The sequence below is a fragment of the Oncorhynchus clarkii genome, chromosome 26 (assembly GCF_045791955.1).
Source record: "Oncorhynchus clarkii lewisi isolate Uvic-CL-2024 chromosome 26, UVic_Ocla_1.0, whole genome shotgun sequence".
Classification (NCBI taxonomy): Eukaryota; Metazoa; Chordata; class Actinopteri; order Salmoniformes; family Salmonidae; genus Oncorhynchus; species Oncorhynchus clarkii.
In genome coordinates, this window is record NC_092172.1 from 49,481,592 (window position 1) to 49,505,415 (window position 23,824).

The window sequence follows — 23,824 nt, forward strand, 5'->3', positions numbered from 1 at the left end:
CACCAAGGAGAGCATTCTAACCTTCAGACCTAAAGTCACCAAGGAGAGCATTCTAACCTTCAGACCTAAAGTCACCAAGGAGAGCATTCTAACCTTCAGACCTAAAGTCACCAAAGAGAGCATTCTAACCTTCAGACCGAAAGTCACAAAGGAGAGCATTCTAACCTTCAGACCTAAAGTCACCAAGAAGAGCATTCTAACCTTCAGACCGAAAGTCACCAAGGAGAGCATTCTAACCTTCAGACCTAAAGTCACCAAGGAGAGCATTCTAACCTTCAGACCTAAAGTCACCAAGGAGAGCATTCTAACCTTCAGACCTAAAGTCACCAAGGAGAGCATTCTAACCTTCAGACCTAAAGTCACCAAGGAGAGCATTCTAACCTTCAGACCTAAAGTCACCAAGGAGAGCATTCTAACCTTCAGACCTAAAGTCACCAAGGAGAGCATTCTAACCTTCAGAGAGCATTCTAAGGAGAGCATTCTAACCTTCAGACCGAAAGTCACCAAGGAGAGCATTCTAACCTTTAGACCTAAAGTCACAAAGGAGAGCATTCTAACCTTCAGACCTAAAGTCACCAAGGAGAGCATTCTAACCTTCAGACCGAAAGTCACCAAGGAGAGCATTCTAACCTTCAGACCTAAAGTCACCAAGGAGAGCATTCTAACCTTCAGACCGAAAGTCACCAAGGAGAGCATTCTAACCTTCAGACCGAAAGTCACCAAGGAGAGCATTCTAACCTTCAGACTGAAAGTCACCAAGGAGAGCATTCTAACCTTCAGACCTAAAGTCACCAAGGAGAGCATTCTAACCTTCAGACCGAAAGTCACCAAGGAGAGCATTCTAACCTTCAGACCTAAAGTCACCGAGGCGAGCATTCTAACCTTCAGAGAGCATTCTAAGGAGAGCATTCTAACCTTCAGACCGAAAGTCACCAAGGAGAGCATTCTAACCTTCAGACCTAAAGTCACCAAGGAGAGCATTCTAACCTTCAGACCGAAAGTCACCAAGGAGAGCATTCTAACCTTCAGACCTAAAGTCACAGAGGCGAGCATTCTAACCTTCAGAGAGCATTCTAAGGAGAGCATTCTAACCTTCAGACCTAAAGTCACAAAGGAGAGCATTCTAACCTTCAGACCTAAAGTCACCAAGGAGAGCATTCTAACCTTCAGACCGAAAGTCACCAAGGAGAGCATTCTAACCTTCAGACCTAAAGTCACCAAGGAGAGCATTCTAACCTTCAGACCTAAAGTCACCAAGGAGAGCATTCTAACCTTCAGACCTAAAGTCACCAAAGAGAGCATTCTAACCTTCAGACCGAAAGTCACAAAGGAGAGCATTCTAACCTTCAGACCTAAAGTCACCAAGAAGAGCATTCTAACCTTCAGACCGAAAGTCACCAAGGAGAGCATTCTAACCTTCAGACCTAAAGTCACCAAGGAGAGCATTCTAACCTTCAGACCGAAAGTCACCAAAGAGAGCATTCTAACCTTCAGACCTAAAGTCACCAAGGAGAGCATTCTAACCTTCAGACCTAAAGTCACCAAGGAGAGCATTCTAACCTTCAGACCTAAAGTCACCAAGGAGAGCATTCTAACCTTCAGACCTAAAGTCACCGAGGCGAGCATTCTAACCTTCAGACCTAAAGTCACAAAGGAGAGCATTCTAACCTTCAGACCTAAAGTCACCAAGGAGAGCATTCTAACCTTCAGACCTAAAGTCACCAAGGAGAGCATTCTAACCTTCAGACCTAAAGTCACCAAGGAGAGCATTCTAACCTTCAGACCTAGTCACCAAGAAGAGCATTCTAACCTTCAGACCTAAAGTCACCAAGGAGAGCATTCTAACCTTCAGACCTAAAGTCACCAAGGAGAGCATTCTAACCTTCAGACCTAAAGTCACCAAGGAGAGCATTCTAACCTTCCGACCTAAAGTCACCAAGGAGAGCATTCTAACCTCCAGACCTAAAGTCACCAAGGAGAGCATTCTAACCTTCAGACCTAAAGTCACAAAGGAGAGCATTCTAACCTTCAGACCTAAAGTCACCAAGGAGAGCATTCTATCCTTCAGACCGAAAGTCACCAAGGAGAGCATTCTAACCTTCAGACCTAAAGTCACCAAGGAGAGCATTCTATCCTTCAGACCGAAAGTCACCAAGGAGAGCATTCTAACCTTCAGACCTAAAGTCACCAAGGAGAGCATTCTAACCTTCAGACCGAAAGTCACCAAGGAGAGCATTCTAACCTTCAGACCTAAAGTCACCAAGGAGAGCATTCTAACCTTCAGACAGAAAGTCACCAAGGAGAGCATTCTAACCTTCAGACCTAAAGTCAGCGAGGCGAGCATTCTAACCTTCAGAGAGCATTCTAAGGAGAGCATTCTAACCTTCAGACCGAAAGTCACCAAGGAGAGCATTCTAACCTTCAGACCTAAAGTCACCAAGGAGAGCATTCTAACCTTCAGACCGAAAGTCACCAAGGAGAGCATTCTAACCTTCAGACCTAAAGTCACCGAGGCGAGCATTCTAACCTTCAGAGAGCATTCTAAGGAGAGCATTCTAACCTTCAGACCTAAAGTCACAAAGGAGAGCATTCTAACCTTCAGACCTAAAGTCACCAAGGAGAGCATTCTAACCTTCAGACCGAAAGTCACCAAGGAGAGCATTCTAACCTTCAGACCTAAAGTCACCAAGGAGAGCATTCTAACCTTCAGACCGAAAGTCACCAAGGAGAGCATTCTAACCTTCAGACCTAAAGTCACCAAGGAGAGCATTCTAACCTTCAGACCGAAAGTCACCAAGGAGAGCATTCTAACCTTCAGACCTAAAGTCACCAAGGAGAGCATTCTAACCTTCAGACCTAAAGTCACCAAGGAGAGCATTCTAACCTTCAGACCGAAAGTCACCAAGGAGAGCATTCTAACCTTCCGACCTAAAGTCACCAAGGAGAGCATTCTAACCTTCAGACCTAAAGTCACCAAGGAGAGCATTCTAACCTTCAGACCTAAAGTCACCAAGGAGAGCATTCTAACCTTCAGACCTAAAGTCACCAAGGAGAGCATTCTAACCTTCAGACCTAAAGTCACAAAGGAGAGCATTCTAACCTTCAGACCTAAAGTCACCAAGGAGAGCATTCTAACCTTCAGACCTAAAGTCACCAAGGAGAGCATTCTAACCTTCAGACCTAAAGTCACCAAGGAGAGCATTCTAACCTTCAGAGAGCATTCTAAGGAGAGCATTCTAACCTTCAGACCGAAAGTCACCAAGGAGAGCATTCTAACCTTCAGACCTAAAGTCACCAAGGAGAGCATTCTAACCTTCAGACCTAAAGTCACCAAGGAGAGCATTCTGACCTTCAGACCGAAAGTCACCAAGGAGAGCATTCTAACCTTTAGACCTAAAGTCACAAAGGAGAGCATTCTAACCTTCAGACCGAAAGTCACCAAGGAGAGCATTCTAACCTTCAGACCTAAAGTCACCAAGGAGAGCATTCTAACCTTCAGACCGAAAGTCACCAAGGAGAGCATTCTAACCTTCAGACCTAAAGTCACCAAGGAGAGCATTCTAACCTTCACACTGAAAGTCACCAAGGAGAGCATTCTAACCTTCAGACCTAAAGTCACCAAGGAGAGCATTCTAACCTTCAGACCTAAAGTCACCAAGGAGAGCATTCTAACCTTCAGACCTAAAGTCACCAAGGAGAGCATTCTAACCTTCAGACCTAAAGTCACCGAGGCGAGCATTCTAACCTTCAGACCTAAAGTCACAAAGGAGAGCATTCTAACCTTCAGACCTAAAGTCACCAAGGAGAGCATTCTAACCTTCAGACCTAAAGTCACCAAGGAGAGCATTCTAACCTTCAGACCTAGTCACCAAGAAGAGCATTCTAACCTTCAGACCTAAAGTCACCAAGGAGAGCATTCTAACCTTCAGACCTAAAGTCACCAAGGAGAGCATTCTAACCTTCAGACCTAAAGTCACCAAGGAGAGCATTCTAACCTTCCGACCTAAAGTCACCAAGGAGAGCATTCTAACCTTCCGACCTAAAGTCACCAAGGAGAGCATTCTAACCTTCAGACCTAAAGTCACCAAGGAGAGCATTCTAACCTCCAGACCTAAAGTCACCAAGGAGAGCATTCTAACCTTCAGACCTAAAGTCACAAAGGAGAGCATTCTAACCTTCAGACCTAAAGTCACCAAGGAGAGCATTCTAACCTTCAGACCTAAAGTCACCAAGGAGAGCATTCTAACCTTCAGACCTAAAGTCACCAAGGAGAGCATTCTAACCTTCAGACCTAAAGTCACCAAGGAGAGCATTCTAACCTTCAGAGAGCATTCTAAGGAGAGCATTCTAACCGACAGACCGAAAGTCACCAAGGAGAGCATTCTAACCTTTAGACCTAAAGTCACAAAGGAGAGCATTCTAACCTTCAGACCTAAAGTCACCAAGGAGAGCATTCTAACCTTCAGACCGAAAGTCACCAAGGAGAGCATTCTAACCTTCAGACCTAAAGTCACCAAGGAGAGCATTCTAACCTTCAGACCGAAAGTCACCAAGGAGAGCATTCTAACCTTCAGACCGAAAGTCACCAATGAGAGCATTCTAACCTTCAGACTGAAAGTCACCAAGGAGAGCATTCTAACCTTCAGACCTAAAGTCACCAAGGAGAGCATTCTAACCTTCAGACCGAAAGTCACCAAGGAGAGCATTCTAACCTTCAGACCTAAAGTCACCGAGGCGAGCATTCTAACCTTCAGAGAGCATTCTAAGGAGAGCATTCTAACCTTCAGACCGAAAGTCACCAATGAGAGCATTCTAACCTTCAGACCTAAAGTCACCAAGGAGAGCATTCTAACCTTCAGACCGAAAGTCACCAAGGAGAGCATTCTAACCTTCAGACCTAAAGTCACCGAGGCGAGCATTCTAACCTTCAGAGAGCATTCTAAGGAGAGCATTCTAACCTTCAGACCGAAAGTCACCAATGAGAGCATTCTAACCTTCAGACCTAAAGTCACCAAGGAGAGCATTCTAACCTTCAGACCGAAAGTCACCAAAGAGAGCATTCTAACCTTCAGACCTAAAGTCACCAAGGAGAGCATTCTAACCTTCAGACCTAAAGTCACCAAGGAGAGCATTCTAACCTTCAGACCTAAAGTCACCAAGGAGAGCATTCTAACCTTCAGACCTAAAGTCACCGAGGCAAGCATTCTAACCTTCAGACCTAAAGTCACAAAGGAGAGCATTCTAACCTTCAGACCTAAAGTCACCAAGGAGAGCATTCTAACCTTCAGACCTAAAGTCACCAAGGAGAGCATTCTAACCTTCAGACCTAGTCACCAAGAAGAGCATTCTAACCTTCAGACCTAAAGTCACCAAGGAGAGCATTCTAACCTTCAGACCTAAAGTCACCAAGGAGAGCATTCTAACCTTCAGACCTAAAGTCACCAAGGAGAGCATTCTAACCTTCCGACCTAAAGTCACCAAGGAGAGCATTCTAACCTTCAGACCTAAAGTCACCAAGGAGAGCATTCTAACCTTCAGACCTAAAGTCACCAAGGAGAGCATTCTAACCTCCAGACCTAAAGTCACCAAGGAGAGCATTCTAACCTTCAGACCTAAAGTCACAAAGGAGAGCATTCTAACCTTCAGACCTAAAGTCACCAAGGAGAGCATTCTAACCTTCAGACCTAAAGTCACCAAGGAGAGCATTCTAACCTTCAGACCTAAAGTCACCAAGGAGAGCATTCTAACCTTCAGACCTAAAGTCACCAAGGAGAGCATTCTAACCTTCAGAGAGCATTCTAAGGAGAGCATTCTAACCTTCAGACCGAAAGTCACCAAGGAGAGCATTCTAACCTTCAGACCTAAAGTCACCAAGGAGAGCATTCTAACCTTCAGACCTAAAGTCACCAAGGAGAGCATTCTAACCTTCAGACCGAAAGTCACCAAGGAGAGCATTCTAACCTTCAGACCTAAAGTCACAAAGGAGAGCATTCTAACCTTCAGACCTAAAGTCACCAAGGAGAGCATTCTAACCTTCAGACCGAAAGTCACCAAGGAGAGCATTCTAACCTTCAGACCTAAAGTCACCAAGGAGAGCATTCTATCCTTCAGACCGAAAGTCACCAAGGAGAGCATTCTAACCTTCAGACCTAAAGTCACCAAGGAGAGCATTCTAACCTTCAGACCGAAAGTCACCAAGGAGAGCATTCTAACCTTCAGACCTAAAGTCACCAAGGAGAGCATTCTAACCTTCAGACAGAAAGTCACCAAGGAGAGCATTCTAACCTTCAGACCTAAAGTCACCGAGGCGAGCATTCTAACCTTCAGAGAGCATTCTAAGGAGAGCATTCTAACCTTCAGACCGAAAGTCACCAAGGAGAGCATTCTAACCTTCAGACCTAAAGTCACCAAGGAGAGCATTCTAACCTTCAGACCGAAAGTCACCAAGGAGAGCATTCTAACCTTCAGACCGAAAGTCACCAAGGAGAGCATTCTAACCTTCAGACCTAAAGTCACCAAGGAGAGCATGCAGACGTGTGTGATTTATTTTAGAAAAGATTTGAATTATAACGACACAACCTGTCCTCTTTGACGCCTTGCAACCATTAGATCACGTCTCTAGTTTAGCGGTTTAACCGCTGGCACTGCAGTCACACAAAACAATACAAATGTGATCATTATTCACTTTTTTTTATTTTTTAAGCTAATTTGAATTGGAAAAAAGGTAGCGAACACGCTGACCAACGAGCGTCTTCGTCACCAGAAGCTAAAATAGAACTTTGTTCAAATCAGCTAAAACCGCCCAAAGCCCGAGTAAACTCACGGCCGACCTCGTTCCTTGTTCCACAGTTCCAGTGTTGAATATTCATGACTCGCATCAGGACTAAAAGCCTTAAAATAAAGTCCTTGCTGATAGGGTTTCCCAGCGCACAGTAAAGAGGTCTGTTTCAGAATATAATATATGCCATTTAGCAGACTGTTTCATCCAAAGAGACGTACTACTGTGCGTGTATACCCTGAGTATGTTGACTGTGTTCCAAGCTGAGGCTGAGCAGCACATGACTACATTATGAGTAAACAGTAGCTGGTCAATGGCTAACTCTGGTGTGATGCTGACCGAGGAGCTGGTCTAGGGGGCTAACTCTGGTGTGATGCTGACCGAGGAGCTGGTCTAGGGGGCTAACTCTGGTGTGATGCTGACCGAGGAGCTGGTCTAGGGGACTAACTCTGGTGTGATGCTGACCGAGGAGCTGGTCTAGGGGGCTAACTCTGGTGTGATGCTGACCGAGGAGCTGGTCTAGGGGGCTAACTCTGGTGTGATGCTGACCGAGGAGCTGGTCTAGGGGACTAACTCTGGTGTGATGCTGACCGAGGAGCTGGTCTAGGGGACTAACTCTGGTGTGATGCTGACCGAGGAGCTGGTCTAGGGGACTAACTCTGGTGTGATGCTGACTGAGGAGCTGGTCTAGGGGACTAACTCTGGTGTGATGCTGACTGAGGAGCTGGTCTAGGGGACTAACTCTGGTGTGATGCTGACCGAGGAGCTGGTCTAGGGGACTAACTCTGGTGTGATGCTGACCGAGGAGCTGGTCTAGGGGGCTAACTCTGGTGTGATGCTGACCGAGGAGCTGGTCTAGGGGGCTAACTCTGGTGTGATGCTGACCGAGGAGCTGGTCTAGGGGACTAACTCTGGTGTGATGCTGACCGAGGAGCTGGTCTAGGGGGCTAACTCTGGTGTGATGCTGACCGAGGAGCTGGTCTAGGGGGCTAACTCTGGTGTGATGCTGACCGAGGAGCTGGTCTAGGGGACTAACTCTGGTGTGATGCTGACCGAGGAGCTGGTCTAGGGGACTAACTCTGGTGTGATGCTGACCGAGGAGCTGGTCTAGGGGACTAACTCTGGTGTGATGCTGACTGAGGAGCTGGTCTAGGGGACTAACTCTGGTGTGATGCTGACTGAGGAGCTGGTCTAGGGGACTAACTCTGGTGTGATGCTGACCGAGGAGCTGGTCTAGGGGACTAACTCTGGTGTGATGCTGACCGAGGAGCTGGTCTAGGGGACTAACTCTGGTGTGATGCTGACCGAGGAGCTGGTCTAGGGGACTAACTCTGGTGTGATGCTGACTGAGGAGCTGGTCTAGGGGACTAACTCTGGTGTGATGCTGACTGAGGAGCTGGTCTAGGGGACTAACTCTGGTGTGATGCTGACCGAGGAGCTGGTCTAGGGGACTAACTCTGGTGTGATGCTGACCGAGGAGCTGGTCTAGGGGACTAACTCTGGTGTGATGCTGACCGAGGAGCTGGTCTAGGGGACTAACTCTGGTGTGATGCTGACCGAGGAGCTGGTCTAGGGGACTAACTCTGGTGTGATGCTGACCGAGGAGCTGGTTTAGGGGACTAACTCTGGTGTGATGCTGACCGAGGAGCTGGTCTAGGGGACTAACTCTGGTGTGATGCTGACCGAGGAGCTGGTCTAGGGGACTAACTCTGGTGTGATGCTGACTGAGGAGCAGAAGAGAGAGGCAGAATGAGGGAAAGATAGAGGCAGAATGAGAGAGAGGCAGAATGAGAGAGAGAGAGGCAGAATGAGAGAAAGACAGAGGAGGAATGAGGGAAAGAGAGAGGCAGAATGAGGGAAAGAGAGAGGCAGAATGAGGGAAAGAGCGAGGCAGAATGAGGGAAAGAGAGGCAGAATGAGGGAAAGAGGCAGAATGAGGCAGAATGAGGGAAAGAGGCAGAATGAGAGAAAGAGAGTAGATAAGATACAAATAAACAATGTAAGGAGAGAGAGAAAATGAGAGAGAAAAGGAGAGAAAGCTATTGAGATAAAGAAGAACAAGAGAGATACTGACCAGTAATTCCGGCTCCCGACACAGTTGTTGAGCCACCTGCAGTGATGGTCAAAACTAGCGACACACTTGTTACAGGCACTGCAGTGTTTGGATTTGGGGCCCCTGCAACACACCACACATGTCTCAGTAAAGGATAGAAACACATATTCACACACAATGTGACTGGCCCTGAACATTACAGACCCCCAGGGCAGGGGACACCATATGAGCTGTTAGGATTATGGCTGTTTCTCCTCATGACAGATGAAACATTATGTTGACCTGCTGCCTGGCCAGTCTGCATGAATAGTTGGTTCTGGTGTCCAGATGACTCCTCCTCAGTCCCTACTGACCAGCCTGAGATATAGATGTGTTCTGGTGTCCAGATGACTCCTCCTCAGTTCCTACTGACCAGCCTGAGATATAGATGTGTTCTGGTGTCCAGATGACTCCTCCTCAGTCCCTACTGACCAGCCTGAGATATAATCAAATATAGATGTGTTCTGGTGCCCAGATGACTCCTCCTCAGTCCCTACTGACCTGCCTGAGATATAGATGTGTTCTGGTGTCCAGATGACTCCTCCTCAGTCCTTACTGACCAGCCTGAGATATAATCAAATATAGATGTGTTCTGGTGTCCAGATGACTCCTCCTCAGTCCCTACTGACCAGCCTGAGATATAGATGTGTTCTGGTGTCCAGATGACTCCTCCTCAGTCCCTACTGACCAGCCTGAGATATAGATGTGTTCTGGTGTCCAGATGACTCCTCCTCAGTCCCTACTGACCAGCCTGAGATATAGATGTGTTCTGGTGTCCAGATGACTCCTCCTCAGTCCCTACTGACCAGCCTGAGATATAGATGTGTTCTGGTTCCCAGATGACTCCTCCTCAGTCCCTACTGACCAGCATGAGATATAATCAAATATAGATGTGTTCTGGTGTCCATATGACTCCTCCTCAGTCCCTACTGACCAGCCTGAGATATATATGTATTCTGGTGTCCAGATGACTCCTCCTCAGTCCCTACTGACCAGCCTGAGATATAGATGTGTTCTGGTGTCCAGATGACTCCTCCTCAGTCCCTACTGACCAGCCTGAGATATAGATGTGTTCTGGTGTCCAGATGACTCCTCCTCAGTCCCTACTGACCGCCCTGAGATATAGATGTGTTCTGGTGTCCAGATGACTCCTCCTCAGTCCCTACTGACCAGCCTGAGATATAGATGTGTTCTGGTGCCCAGATGACTCCTCCTCAGTCCCTACTGACCAGCCTGAGATATAGATGTGTTCTGGTGTCCAGATGACTCCTCCTCAGTCCCTACTGACCAGCCTGAGATATAGATGTGTTCTGGTGTCCAGATGACTCCTCCTCAGTCCCTACTGACCTGCCTGAGATATAGATGTGTTCTGGTGTCCAGATGACTCCTCCTCAGTCCCTACTGACCAGCATGAGATATAGATGTGTTCTGGTGTCCAGATGACTCCTCCTCAGTCCCTACTGACCAGCCTGAGATATAGATGTGTTCTGGTGTCCAGATGACTCCTCCTCAGTCCCTACTGACCAGCCTGAGATATAGATGTGTTCTGGTGTCCAGATGACTCCTCCTCAGTCACTACTGACCAGCCTGAGATATAGATGTGTTCTGGTGTCCAGATGACTCCTCCTCAGTCCCTACTGACCAGCCTGAGATATAGATGTGTTCTGGTGTCCAGATGACTCCTCCTCAGTCCCTACTGACCAGCCTGAGATATAGATGTGTTCTGGTGTCCAGATGACTCCTCCTCAGTCCCTACTGACCAGCCTGAGATATAGATGTGTTCTGGTGCCCAGATGACTCCTCCTCAGTCCCTACTGACCAGCCTGAGATATAGATGTGTTCTGGTGTCCAGATGACTCCTCCTCAGTCCCTACTGACCAGCCTGAGATATAGATGTGTTCTGGTTCCCAGATGACTCCTCCTCAGTCCCTACTGACCAGCATGAGATATAATCAAATATAGATGTGTTCTGGTGTCCATATGACTCCTCCTCAGTCCCTACTGACCAGCCTGAGATATAGATGTGTTCTGGTGTCCAGATGACTCCTCCTCAGTCCCTACTGACCAGCCTGCGATATAGATGTGTTCTGGTGTCCAGATGACTCCTCCTCAGTCCCTACTGACCAGCCTGAGATATAGATGTGTTCTGGTGTCCAGATGACTCCTCAGTCCCTACTGACCAGCCTGAGATATAGATGTGTTCTGGTGTCCAGATGACTCCTCCTCAGTACCCTACTGACCAGCCTGAGATATAGATGTGTTCTGGTGTCCAGATGACTCCTCCTCAGTCCCTACTGACCAGCCTAAGATATGGATGTGTTCTGGTGCCCAGATGACTCCTCCTCAGTCCCTACTGACCAGCCTGAGATATAGATGTGTTCTGGTGTCCAGATGACTCCTCCTCAGTCCCTACTGACCAGCCTGAGATATAGATGTGTTCTGGTGTCCAGATGACTCCTCCTCAGTCCCTACTGACCAGCCTGAGATATAGATGTGTTCTGGTGTCCAGATGACTCCTCCTCAGTCCCTACTGACTAGCCTGAGATATAGATGTGTTCTGGTGTCCAGATGACTCCTCCTCAGTCCCTACTGACCAGCCTGAGATATAGATGTGTTCTGGTGTCCAGATGACTCCTCCTCAGTCCCTACTGACCAGCCTGAGATATAGATGTGTTCTGGTTCCCAGATGACTCCTCCTCAGTCCCTACTGACCAGCCTGAGATATAATCAAATATAGATGTGTTCTGGTGTCCAGATGACTCCTCCTCAGTCCCTACTGACCAGCCTGAGATATAGATGTGTTCTGGTGTCCAGATGACTCCTCCTCAGTCCCTACTGACCAGCCTGAGATATAGATGTGTTCTGGTGTCCAGATGACTCCTCCTCAGTCCCTACTGACCAGCCTGAGATATAGATGTGTTCTGGTGTCCAGATGACTCCTCCTCAGTCCCTACTGACCAGCCTGAGATATAGATGTGTTCTGGTGTCCAGATGACTCCTCCTCAGTCCCTACTGACCAGCCTGAGATATAGATGTGTTCTGGTGTCCAGATGACTCCTCCTCAGTCCCTACTGACCAGCCTGAGATATAGATGTGTTCTGGTGCCCAGATTACTCCTCCTCAGTCCCTACTGACCAGCCTGAGATATAGATGTGTTCTGGTGTCCAGATGACTCCTCCTCAGTCCCTACTGACCAGCCTGAGATATAGATGTGTTCTGGTGTCCAGATGACTCCTCCTCAGTCCCTACTGACCAGCCTGAGATATAGATGTGTTCTGGTGTCCAGATGACTCCTCCTCAGTCCCTACTGACCAGCCTGAGATATAGATGTGTTCTGGTGTCCAGATGACTCCTCCTCAGTCCCTACTGACCAGCCTGAGATATAGATGTGTTCTGGTGTCCAGATGACTCCTCCTCAGTCCCTACTGACCAGCCTGAGATATAGATGTGTTCTGGTGCCCAGATTACTCCTCCTCAGTCCCTACTGACCAGCCTGAGATATAGATGTGTTCTGGTGTCCAGATGACTCCTCCTCAGTCCCTACTGACCAGCCTGAGATATAGATGTGTTCTGGTGTCCAGATGACTCCTCCTCAGTCCCTACTGACCAGCCTGAGATATAGATGTGTTCTGGTGTCCAGATGACTCCTCCTCAGTCCCTACTGACCAGCCTGAGATATAGATGTGTTCTGGTGTCCAGATGACTCCTCCTCAGTCCCTACTGACCAGCCTGAGATATAGATGTGTTCTGGTGTCCAGATGATTCCTCCTCAGTCCCTACTGACCAGCCTGAGATATAGATGTGTTCTGGTGCCCAGATGACTCCTCCTCAGTCCCTACTGACCAGCCTGAGATATAATCAAATATAGATGTGTACTGGTGCCCAGATGACTACTCCTCAGTCCCTACTGACCAGCCTGAGATATAGATGTGTTCTGGTGTCCAGATGACTCCTCCTCAGTCCCTACTGACCTGCCTGAGATATAGATGTGTTCTGGTGTCCAGATGACTCCTCCTCAGTCCCTACTGACCTTCCTGAGATATAGATGTGTTCTGGTGTCCAGATGACTCCTCCTCAGTCCCTACTGACCAGCCTGAGATATAGATGTGTTCTGGTGCCCAGATGACTCCTCCTCAGTCCCTACTGACCAGCCTGAGATATACAGTGCCTTGCGAAAGTATTCGGCCCCCTTGAACTTTGCGACCTTTTGCCACATTTCAGGCTTCAAACATAAAGACATAAAACTGTATTTTTTTGTGAAGAATCAACAACAAGTGGGACACAATCATGAAGTGGAACGACATTTATTGGATATTTCAAACTTTTTTAACAAATCAAAAACTGAAAAATTTGGCGTGCAAAATTATTCAGCCCCTTTACTTTCAGTGCAGCAAACTCTCTCCAGAAGTTCAGTGAGGATCTCTGAATGATCCAATGTTGACCTAAATGACTAATGATGATAAATACAATCCACCTGTGTGTAATCAAGTCTCCGTATAAATGCACCTGCACTGTGATAGTCTCAGAGGTCCGTTAAAAGCGCAGAGAGCATCATGAAGAACAAGGAACACACCAGGCAGGTCCGAGATACTGTTGTGAAGAAGTTTAAAGCCGGATTTGGATACAAAAAGATTTCCCAATCTTTAAACATCCCAAGGAGCACTGTGCAAGCGATAATATTGAAATGGAAGGAGTATCAGACCACTGCAAATCTACCAAGACCTGGCCGTCCCTCTAAACTTTCAGCTCATACAAGGAGAAGACTGATCAGAGATGCAGCCAAGAGGCCCATGATCACTCTGGATGAACTGCAGAGATCTACAGCTGAGGTGGGAGACTCTGTCCATAGGACAACAATCAGTCGTATATTGCACAAATCTGGCCTTTATGGAAGAGTGGCAAGAAGAAAGCCATTTCTTAAAGATATCCATAAAAAGTGTTGTTTAAAGTTTGCCACAAGCCACCTGGGAGACACACCAAACATGTGGAAGAAGGTGCTCTGGTCAGATGAAACCAAAATTGAACTTTTTGGCAACAATGCAAAACGTTATGTTTGGCGTAAAAGCAACACAGCTGAACACACCATCCCCACTGTCAAACATGGTGGTGGCAGCATCATGGTTTGGGCCTGCTTTTCTTCAGCAGGGACAGGGAAGATGGTTAAAATTGATGGGAAGATGGATGGAGCCAAATACAGGACCATTCTGGAAGAAAACCTGATGGAGTCTGCAAAAGACCTGAGACTGGGACGGAGATTTGTCTTCCAACAAGACAATGATCCAAAACATGAAGCAAAATCTACAATGGAATGGTTCAATAATAAACATATCCAGGTGTTAGAATGGCCAAGTCAAAGTCCAGACCTGAATCCAATCGAGAATCTGTGGAAAGAACTGAAAACTGCTGTTCACAAATGCTCTCCATCCAACCTCACTGAGCTCGAGCTGTTTTGCAAGGAGGAATGGGAAAAAATGTCAGTCTCTCGATGTGCAAAACTGATAGAGACATACCCCAAGCGACTTAGAGCTGTAATCGCAGCAAAAGGTGGCGCTACAAAGTATTAACTTATTTAAGGGGGCTGAATAATTTTGCACGCCCAATTTTTCTGTTTTTGATTTGTTAAAAAAGTTTGAAATATCCAATAAATGTCGTTCCACTTCATGATTGTGTCCCACTTGTTGTTGATTCTTCACAAAAAAATACAGTTTTATATCTTTATGTTTGAAGCCTGAAATGTGGCAAAAGGTCGCAAAGTTCAAGGGGGCCGAATACTTTCTCAAGGCACTGTAGATGTGTTCTGGTGTCCAGATGACTCCTCCTCAGTCCCTACTGACCAGCCTGAGATATAGATGTGTTCTGGTGTCCAGATGACTCCTCCTCAGTCCCTACTGACCAGCCTGAGATATAATCAAATATAGATGTGTTCTGGTGTCCAGATGACTCTTCCTCAGTCCCTACTGACCAGCCTGAGATATAGATGTGTTCTGGTGCCCAGATGACTCCTCCTCAGTCCCTACTGACCAGCCTGAGATATAGATGTGTTCTGGTGCCCAGATGACTTTTCCTCAGTCCCTACTGACCAGCCTGAGATATAGATGTGTTCTGGTGTCCAGATGACTCCTCCTCAGTCCCTACTGACCAGCCTGAGATATAGATGTGTTCTGGTGCCCAGATGACTCCTCCTCAGTCCCTACTGACCAGCCTGAGATATAGATGTGTTCTGGTGTCCAGATGACTCCTCCTCAGTCCCTACTGACCAGCCTGAGTTATAATCAAATATAGATGTGTGCGAGACAGGAGAGGTGGCTGCTGGGGGAGAGGCTCTGACTCTCTCTCATCCCCAGACATGTCCCCGCTTCTAGTCTGCTGCCCTCAATCCTCTCCACCCTCCAGTCCTGTCTTCTTCTCTGCCACCCACACAGCCCTGTCCAGTCCTGTCTTCCTCTCAGCCACTCACACAGCTCTGTCCAGTCCTGTCTTCCTCTCAGCCACCCACACAGCCCTGTCCAGTCCTGTCTTCCTCTCAGCCACCCACACAGCTCTGTCCAGTCCTGTCTTCCTCTCAGCCACCCACACAGCCCTGTCCAGTCCTGTCTTCCTCTCAGCCACCCACACAGCTCTGTCCAGCCCTGTCTTCCTCTCTGCCACCCACACAGCTCTGTCCAGTCCTGTCTTCCTCTCAGCCACCTACACAGCCCTGTCCAGTCCTGTCTTCCTCTCTGCCACCCACACAGCTCTGTCCAGTCCTGTCTTCCTCTCAGCCACCTACACAGCTCTGTCCAGTCCTGGCTTCCTCTCAGCCACCCACACAGCTCTGTCCAGTCCTGTCTTCCTCTCAGCCACCCACACAGCTCTGTCCAGTCCTGTCTTCCTCTCTGCCACCCACACACCCCTGTCCAGGCCTGTCTTCCTCTCTGCCACCCAAACAGCCCTGTCCAGTCCTGTCTAGTCCGGTCTAGTCCGGTCCAGTCCTGTCTAGTCCTGTCCAGGCCTGTCTTCCTCTCTGCCACCCAAACAGCCCTGTCCTCTCTGCCACCCAAACAGCCCTGTCTAGTCCTGTCCAGTCCTGTCTTCCTCTCTGCCACCCACACAGCCCTGTCCAGTCCTGTCTTCCTCTCTGCCACCCACACAGCCCTGTCCTGTCCTGTCCAGTCGTCTCCCCTAATCTGCTAGTATATAACAGTGCCATCAGAAAGTATTCAGACCCCTTGATTTTTTTTATTTTTATTTTACAGTTTGTTACGTTAAAGCCTTATTTTAAAATTGATTGGAAAGTCACACACCTGTCTATATAAGGCCCCCATGTCGGAGCAAAAACCAAGTTATGAGGTCGAAGGTATTGTCCGTAGAGCTCCGAGACAGGATTGTGTCGAGGCACAGATCTGGGGAAGGTTACCAAAACATTTCTGCAGCATTGAAGGTCCCCAAGAACACAGTGGCTTCCATCATTCTTAAATGGAAGACGTTTGGAAACACCAAGACTCTTCCTAGAGCTGGCCCTTCGGAAAGAAAGGCCTTGGTCAGGGTAGGTGACCTGATGGTCACTCGGACAGAGCTCCAGAATTCCTCTGTGGAGATGGGAGAACCTTCCAGAAGGACAACGACCCTGAGCACACAGCCAAGACAACGCGGGTGTGGCTTCGGGACACGTCTCTGAATATCCATGAGTGGCCCTGCCAGAGCCCGGACTTGAACATCTCTGAAGAGACCTTCAGCCAGAGCCCGGACTTGAACCCGATCGAACATCTCTGGAGAGACCTTCAGCCAGAGCCCGGACTTGAACCCGATCGAACATCTCTGGAGAGACCTTCAGCCAGAGCCCGGACTTGAACCCGATCGAACATCTCTGAAGAGACCTGAAAATAGCTGTGCAGCGACGCTCCCCCATCCAACCTGACAGAGCTTCAGAGGATCTGCAGACAACAATGGGAGAAACTCCCCAAATACAGGTGTGCCAAGTTGTAGCGTCATACCCAAGAAGACTGGAGGCTGTAATCGCTGCCAAAGGTGCTTCAACAAAGTACTGAGTAAAGGGTTTAAATACTTATGTACATGTGATGTTTCCGTATTTATTTTTTCTAAAAACCTGTTCTTGCTTTTTCATTCTGGATTGATGAGAGAAAAAACACAATTGAGTCCATGTTAGAATAAACCTGTAACGTCATAAAATGTGTAAAAAGTCTAGAAGTCTGAATACTGTCAGAATGCTCTGTAGGCCTAGTCCTGTTATTGCATTGGTTTCCACGGCAACCCCCTAGCCTCCTCCTTCCCCTTCACCAACCTTCCTCTGTTCCTCTGCTGCCCCCCCTGACTATCTGTTAGTCCTCCTGTTCTGTCCTGCTGCCTCCCTTCTGCCCAGCAACAACCCTCCTCAGTCGGGGGGGGGGGGGGTCTCCCAGCCCCAGCCCCAGCTCTACAGTACCCCAGCCCCCACTCTTATGACCCCATTAATATACAGCCAGACTACTCTACTGACTGGTCTAACTACTGACCTCAGATCAGTCTCTAACATGTTACACAGCAGGTTACACTATGTTATGTAGCTCCAGAGAGACAGAGAAACAGAGAGACAGAGAGAGACAGAGAAACAGAGAGACAGAGAGACAGAGAGAGATAGACAGAGAGAGACAGAGAGAGAGAGACAGAGAGAGAGAGAGACAGAGAAACAGAGAGACAGAGAAACAGAGAGACAGAGAAACAGAGAAACAGAGAGACAGAGACAGAGAGACAGAGAGAGAAACAGAGAAACAGAGAGAGACAGAGAGACAGAGACAGAGAGACAGAGAGAAACAGAGAGAGAGAGAGAGAGAGAGAGAGAGAGACAGAGAGAGAGAGAGAGAGAGAGACACAGAGAGAGAGAGAGAGAGAGAGAGAGAGAGAGAGAGAGAGAGAGACAGAGAGACGGAGAGAGATGAGAAGATCTGACCAGACAAAACACATTATAGGAACCAGTCACTAGAAACCATTAGATGAGAGATTGAGAATGAGTCCCAAATTGAATCCTTTTTCCTACATAGTGCACTACTTTTGACTTGAGCCCTATGGACCCTGGTGAAAGTAGTGCACTATATGGGTGCCATTGATTTGGGACGCATCATAAGTACCTGCTTGAAGGAATGTCCTGATGGTGATATTTCTCTGTGAGGCTTTACAAAGAGAGTACTCACATGTCTACTTCACAGAAGTGATATTTCTCTGTGAGAGGCATTACAAAGACAGTACTCACACGTCTACTTCACAGAGGTGACATTTCTCTGTGAGAGGCATTACAAAGACAGTACTCACACGTCTACTTCACAGAGGTGATATTTCTCTGTGAGAGGCATTACAAAGACAGTACTCACACGTCTACTTCACAGAGGTAGCAGTGGCAGTTCTCGATGACGTGGGCATGTTTGGTGCGGTCGAACACGGGCACGGGGCCGCGGTAGCTCTTGGCCCTGACGTTGTAGTCCGCGGGGTCGATGGAAACCGCCATCAGGTGGACGAACAGGTGACACACAAACATGATGCCCGTGCACTGGAGACGGGAGGCAGTTAAGGACCTGGTCCTGTATGCTGTGGTTGTATAACCTCAAAACTAACAGAACAGGATGCTCTGTGTGTACAGTCTGTCAGTAACAGTAGGGTTAGGTTCAGTCTGCTCCATCATGTCAGGATGCTGCTGTATGTACAGTCTGTCAGTAACAGTAGGGTTAGGTTCAGTCTACTCCATCATGTCAGGATGCATTATGTACAGTCTGTCAGTAACAGTAGGGTTAGGTTCAGTCTACTCCATCATGTCAGTTCAAATACAACCCAATAGGAACAGAGGATGCATACTACCCAATAGGAACAGAGGATACATACTACCCAATAGGAACAGAGGATACATACTACCCAATAGGAACAGAGGATACATACTACCCAATAGGAACAGAGGATACATACTACCCAATAGGAACAGAGGATGCATACTACCCAATAGGAACAGAGGATACATACTACCCAATAGGAACAGAGGATACATACTACCCAATAGGAACAGAGGATACATACTACCCAATAGGAACAGAGGATACATACTACCCAATAGGAACAGATGATGCCAAAACATTGTTGGTTGTAGGGTTGAGGACCCCTTTTAGTTTAAACTGAACTGACCCCTTTTAGTTGAAACTGAACTGACCCCTTTTAGTTGAAACTGAACTGACCCCTTTTAGTTGAAACTGAACTGACCCCTTTTAGTTGAAACTGAACTGACCCCTTTTAGTTGAAACTGAACTGACCCCTTTTTAGTTGACAACAGATGACATTGAAATTGTTTCTGAGGCGATCACCACAACACTGTCACTCTGAGCAAAACCTTTGAACCCATTACAACGAGTGCATCCCACATTCAGATTGCGATCGATCATATACATTGATTGATTGAGAGGATACGATGTAGCCAGCGGGGATCCAGTGGGAGGGAAGCAAGGGGACAAACACTCCAAACCCGGTGACAGCGAAGAAGAGGTAGAGGAGCCATGCCAGGAGCTGGAAGGGGTGTGGAGGCCAGCTCCACCCGTTGGTCCTGGAGCACAGAGGCAGGTCCCGCCGGGGCCCAGCCTCACTCACTGGGACCGTACGGTTGGGGTTGGGTTTACACACGTCCATACGGGAGGGGACAACTTCTGGAGGGAGGGAGGGAGGGAGGGAGGGAGAGAGGGAGGGAGGGAGTGAGAGAGACAGAAGAGAGAGAGAGAAGAGACAGAAGAGAGAGAGAAGAGAGAGAGAGAGAAGAGACAGAAGAGAGAGAGAGGAGAGAGAAGAGACAGACAAGAGAGAGAGAGAGAGAGAGAGAAGAGACAGAAGAGAGAGAGAGAAGAGACAGAAGAGAGAGAGAAGACACAGAAGAGAGAGAGAGAGAGAGAGAGAGAGAGAGAGAGAGAGACAGAAGAGACATGAGAGAGAGAAGAGAGGAGAGAGAGAGAGAGAGAAGAGACAGGAGAGAGAGAAGAGACAGAAGAGAGAGAGAGAGAGAGAGAGAGAGAGAGAGAGAGAGAGAGAGAGAGAGAGCAAAGCATCAGCACTCTGGTCATTGTTGCATTATTCACATATCATATAACATTGTTATTAGCTACATTGTTATTGACATTAACTTACGGTATGATCCATGTCAATTATGCCTATTTTGGAGGAAGTAATTAAGGAAGACCATTTTCCACCGTTTTGGTTACCTATTCAGGTGAGGGCTGTACTGAACCTACACGATTACTAGCTAACACCAAAACACAATCCAAATGTTTGTGTGCAGGCAGGGTGTTTCTGAAACCAGTCAGCTCATCATTACTTTGTAGTGTAGCTAGCTGGCTAGCAAGCCTTCCATATCAGCATCATTATCTCTGTACTGTAGCTAGATGGCTAGCAAGCCTTCCATATCAGCATCATTATCTCTGTACTGTAGCTAGATGGCTAGCAAGCCTTCCATATCAGCATCATTATATCTGCTCTGTGGCTAGCATGCCTTCCATATCAGCATCATTATCTCTGTACTGTAGCTAGCTGGTTAGCAAGCCTTCCATATCAGCATCATTATCTCTGTACTGTAGCTAGCTGGCTAGCAAGCCTTCCATATCAGCATCATTATCTCCGCTCTGTAGCTAGATGGCTAGCAAGCCTTCCATATCAGCATCATTATCTCTGATCTGTAGCTTGATGGCTAGCAAGCCTTCCATATCAGAATCATTATCTCTGCTCTGTAGCTAGCATGCCTTCCATATCAGCATCATTATCTCTGTACTGTAGCTAGCTGGCTAGCAAGCCTTCCATATCAGCATCATTATCTCTGTACTGTAGCTAGCTGGCTAGCAAGCCTTCCATATCAGCATCATTATCTCTGCTCTGTAGCTAGATGGCTAGCAAGCCTTCCATATCAGCATCATTATCTCTGATCTGTAGCTAGATGGCTAGCAAGCCTTCCATATCACCATCATTATCTCTGTACTGTAGCTAGCATGCCTACCATATCAGCATCATTATCTCTGCTCTGTAGCTAGATGGCTAGCATGCCAACCATATCAGCATCATTATCTCTGTACTGTAGCTAGCATGCCTTCCATATCAGCATCATTGTCTCTGTACTGTAGCTAGCAAGCCTTCCATATCAGCATCATTGTCTCTGTACTGTAACTAGATGGCTAGCAAGCCTTCCATATCAGCATCATTATCTCTGTACTGTAGCTAGATGGCTAGCAAGCCTTCCATATCAGCATCATTGTCTCTGTACTGTAGCTAGATGGCTAGCAAGCCTTCCATATCAGCATCATTATCTCTGTACTGTAGCTAGATGGCTAGCATGCCTACCATATCAGCATCATTATCTCTATACTGTAGCTAGATGGCTAGCATGCCTACCATATCAGCACCATTATCTCTGTACTGTAGCTAGCATGCCTAACGTTACCATATCAACACCATTATCTTAATTGTAGACAGAAGAACAAAAAGCACCATCCCGTTATAAAAGGGAAGCTGGTAATAATTGTAGGTTGTGACTGAGTGACTCACCTTTTCAGTGCGGGTTGAATCGACTGGGGACGCTGCTGCTGCTGCGGGCTGTTCTTCTTAACCAAATCATCTCAGAGTCGGATCACAACAAGGCAGGTCCGCCGTTGTCTTTCCTCCAGGGGTTTCAGCTAAAGTCCAGCAGCAGGGTCCCATGTCTTGCTTCATTCAGCATGAATACCAGCCATTGTTTTTAACTAGCTAGCTGCACACCACACAGAGGCAATCAGCCAACCCTCCTCCTCCAAGGAATTCAAGTCAGTAGGGCGTAAAAGTATATGCCATGAGGGGGATATAACTTGCTAGTTAAGCTTCCTAGCTTCTAAACCAACACCCCATACGATTTGTTTTAGGCTAGCAAGCTAATTGCTAGCTCATCTGAAAGCAAGCAAAGGTAACGTTAGCTAACTGTACCAGGATCAGTTGATTGATTAGGAGCTTTTTCTTTATGTCTGGAGATGCTGCCGGGAATCTGTTAGCTCTGTAGCTAACCGCGGTATTAACCTACTGTAACAGTCACTAGCCTGGGCAATGTGGCATCGGTAAACTCAGCCAGCGACGGTAGCTTGTTAAAAAAACAATACCACGATTCAACAAAAAATACCAAATCATGAAATATCAAAAGCTACCACCAATTGAGTTATACTATTTTAATCTTAAATGGTAAGTTATTTTAACCAGATAACGGATAATAACAGTAGACTTGGTTCCTGTCTAAAAAAAAAACCAATCCTTCCGATTTTTCAACTTCCTGGTTTCCCTGGTAACGACCCAGAGCCCCGTTCTGATTGGTCCTAGTAGGAGTCGCCACCACAGTGACCCCTGGTGGTCATGTCGAGCAACACGCCCGTCCTGCACCTGTTTCTAATCCCCAATGCTTTCCACAATGCTTTCACAGACGAGCTACAGGTGCAGCCGAGCCAGGTAGCTAGGCGTGGATTCAATGGAAGAACACTTACACTGCTTGTATGTTGAGTTTGTCCAGATACATAGGAGTCATTTGACGTCTCTTGTTCCACAAATGAATCAGTCTCCCACTTACATCATTGTAATGTAATAGAACGAACAACAGAGGGCAGCAGTGTGTCATATATGTGAATATCCCATCAGCAATTTATCCTGACTCAGCAACCTTTGGAGTTATTGGGTTGCAACGGGCACAGTAGTTTATATATGAATACATACAACATATGAAACGTCATTATATTAGCGATATCAGGTAATATTCTATATTTCAATGTTTTCTGGAATTGTGATGTCTAGAGTTTAAAGGTTCATGTTCTGGAACTTTGGTTGACACACAAAGTATTGTTTAAAAAAGCCAGTGGTGGAGAAATAAAGGTACCCAATTGTGGTACTTGAGTAAATGTCTAGATAACTAAATAGAAAATGACTCAAGTAAAAGTTCAAGTTAAAAAATACTACTTGAGTAAATGTCTAGATAACTAAATAGAAAATGACTCAAGTAAAAGTTCAAGTTAAAAAGACACCACTTGAGTAAATGTCTAGATAACTAAATAGAAAATGACTCAAGTAAAAGTTCAAGTTAAAAAAACACTACTTGAGTAAAAGTCTAAAAGTATTTGGTTCTAAATATACTTAAGTATCAAGAGTAAAATGTAAAAGCATAAATAATTTTAAATTCCTTAAATTATTTATTTTATTTAAATTTGCAAACGCAGATACGAACATTTAATTGTTTTTAAAATGTACGGATAGCCAGCGTCCCACCCCAACACTCTGACATTATTTACAGATAGCCAGCGTCCCACCCCAACACTCTGACATTATTTACAGATAGCCAGCGTCCCACCCCAACACTCTGACATTATTTACAGATAGCCAGCGTCCCACTCCAACACTCTGACATTATTTACAGATAGCCAGCGTCCCACTCCAACACTCTGACATTATTTACAGATAGCCAGCGTCCCACCCCAACACTCTGACATTATTTACAGATAGCCAGCGTCCCACTCCAACACTCTGACATTATTTACAGATAGCCAGCGTCCCACCCCAACACTCTGACATTATTTACAGATAGCCAGCGTCCCACCCCAACACTCTGACATTATTTACAGATAGCCAGCGTCCCACTCCAACACTCTGACATTATTTACAGATAGCCAGCGTCCCACCCCAACACTCTGACATTATTTACAGATAGCCAGCGTCCCACTCCAACACTCTGACATTATTTACAGATAGCCAGCGTCCCACCCCAACACTCTGACATTATTTACAGATAGCCAGCGTCCCACCCCAACACTCTGACATTATTTACAGATAGCCAGCGTCCCACTCCAACACTCTGACATTATTTACAGATAGCCAGCGTCCCACCCCAACACTCTGACATTATTTACAGATAGCCAGCGTCCCACCCCAACACTCTGACATTATTTACAGATAGCCAGCGTCCC

At 46.8% G+C, this 23,824-nt stretch overlaps 1 protein-coding gene across 1 annotated transcript in view; it reads right to left on the reverse strand.

The window, feature by feature from the left end:
- Nucleotides 1-22,158, reverse strand: part of LOC139384762 (palmitoyltransferase ZDHHC1-like) — a 102,775-nt gene extending 80,617 nt beyond the window's left edge. The window contains exons 1-4 of the mRNA XM_071129634.1: nt 21,402-22,158; nt 19,293-19,525; nt 18,215-18,390; nt 8,853-8,954 (exon numbers count right to left, since the gene is read on the reverse strand). Of these exons, the coding sequence (XP_070985735.1) occupies nt 8,853-8,954; nt 18,215-18,390; nt 19,293-19,508 (494 nt within the window). The 5' untranslated portion in view covers nt 19,509-19,525; nt 21,402-22,158. The remainder of the gene's footprint in view (nt 1-8,852; nt 8,955-18,214; nt 18,391-19,292; nt 19,526-21,401) is intronic.
- Nucleotides 22,159-23,824: the final 1,666 nt, after the last annotated feature.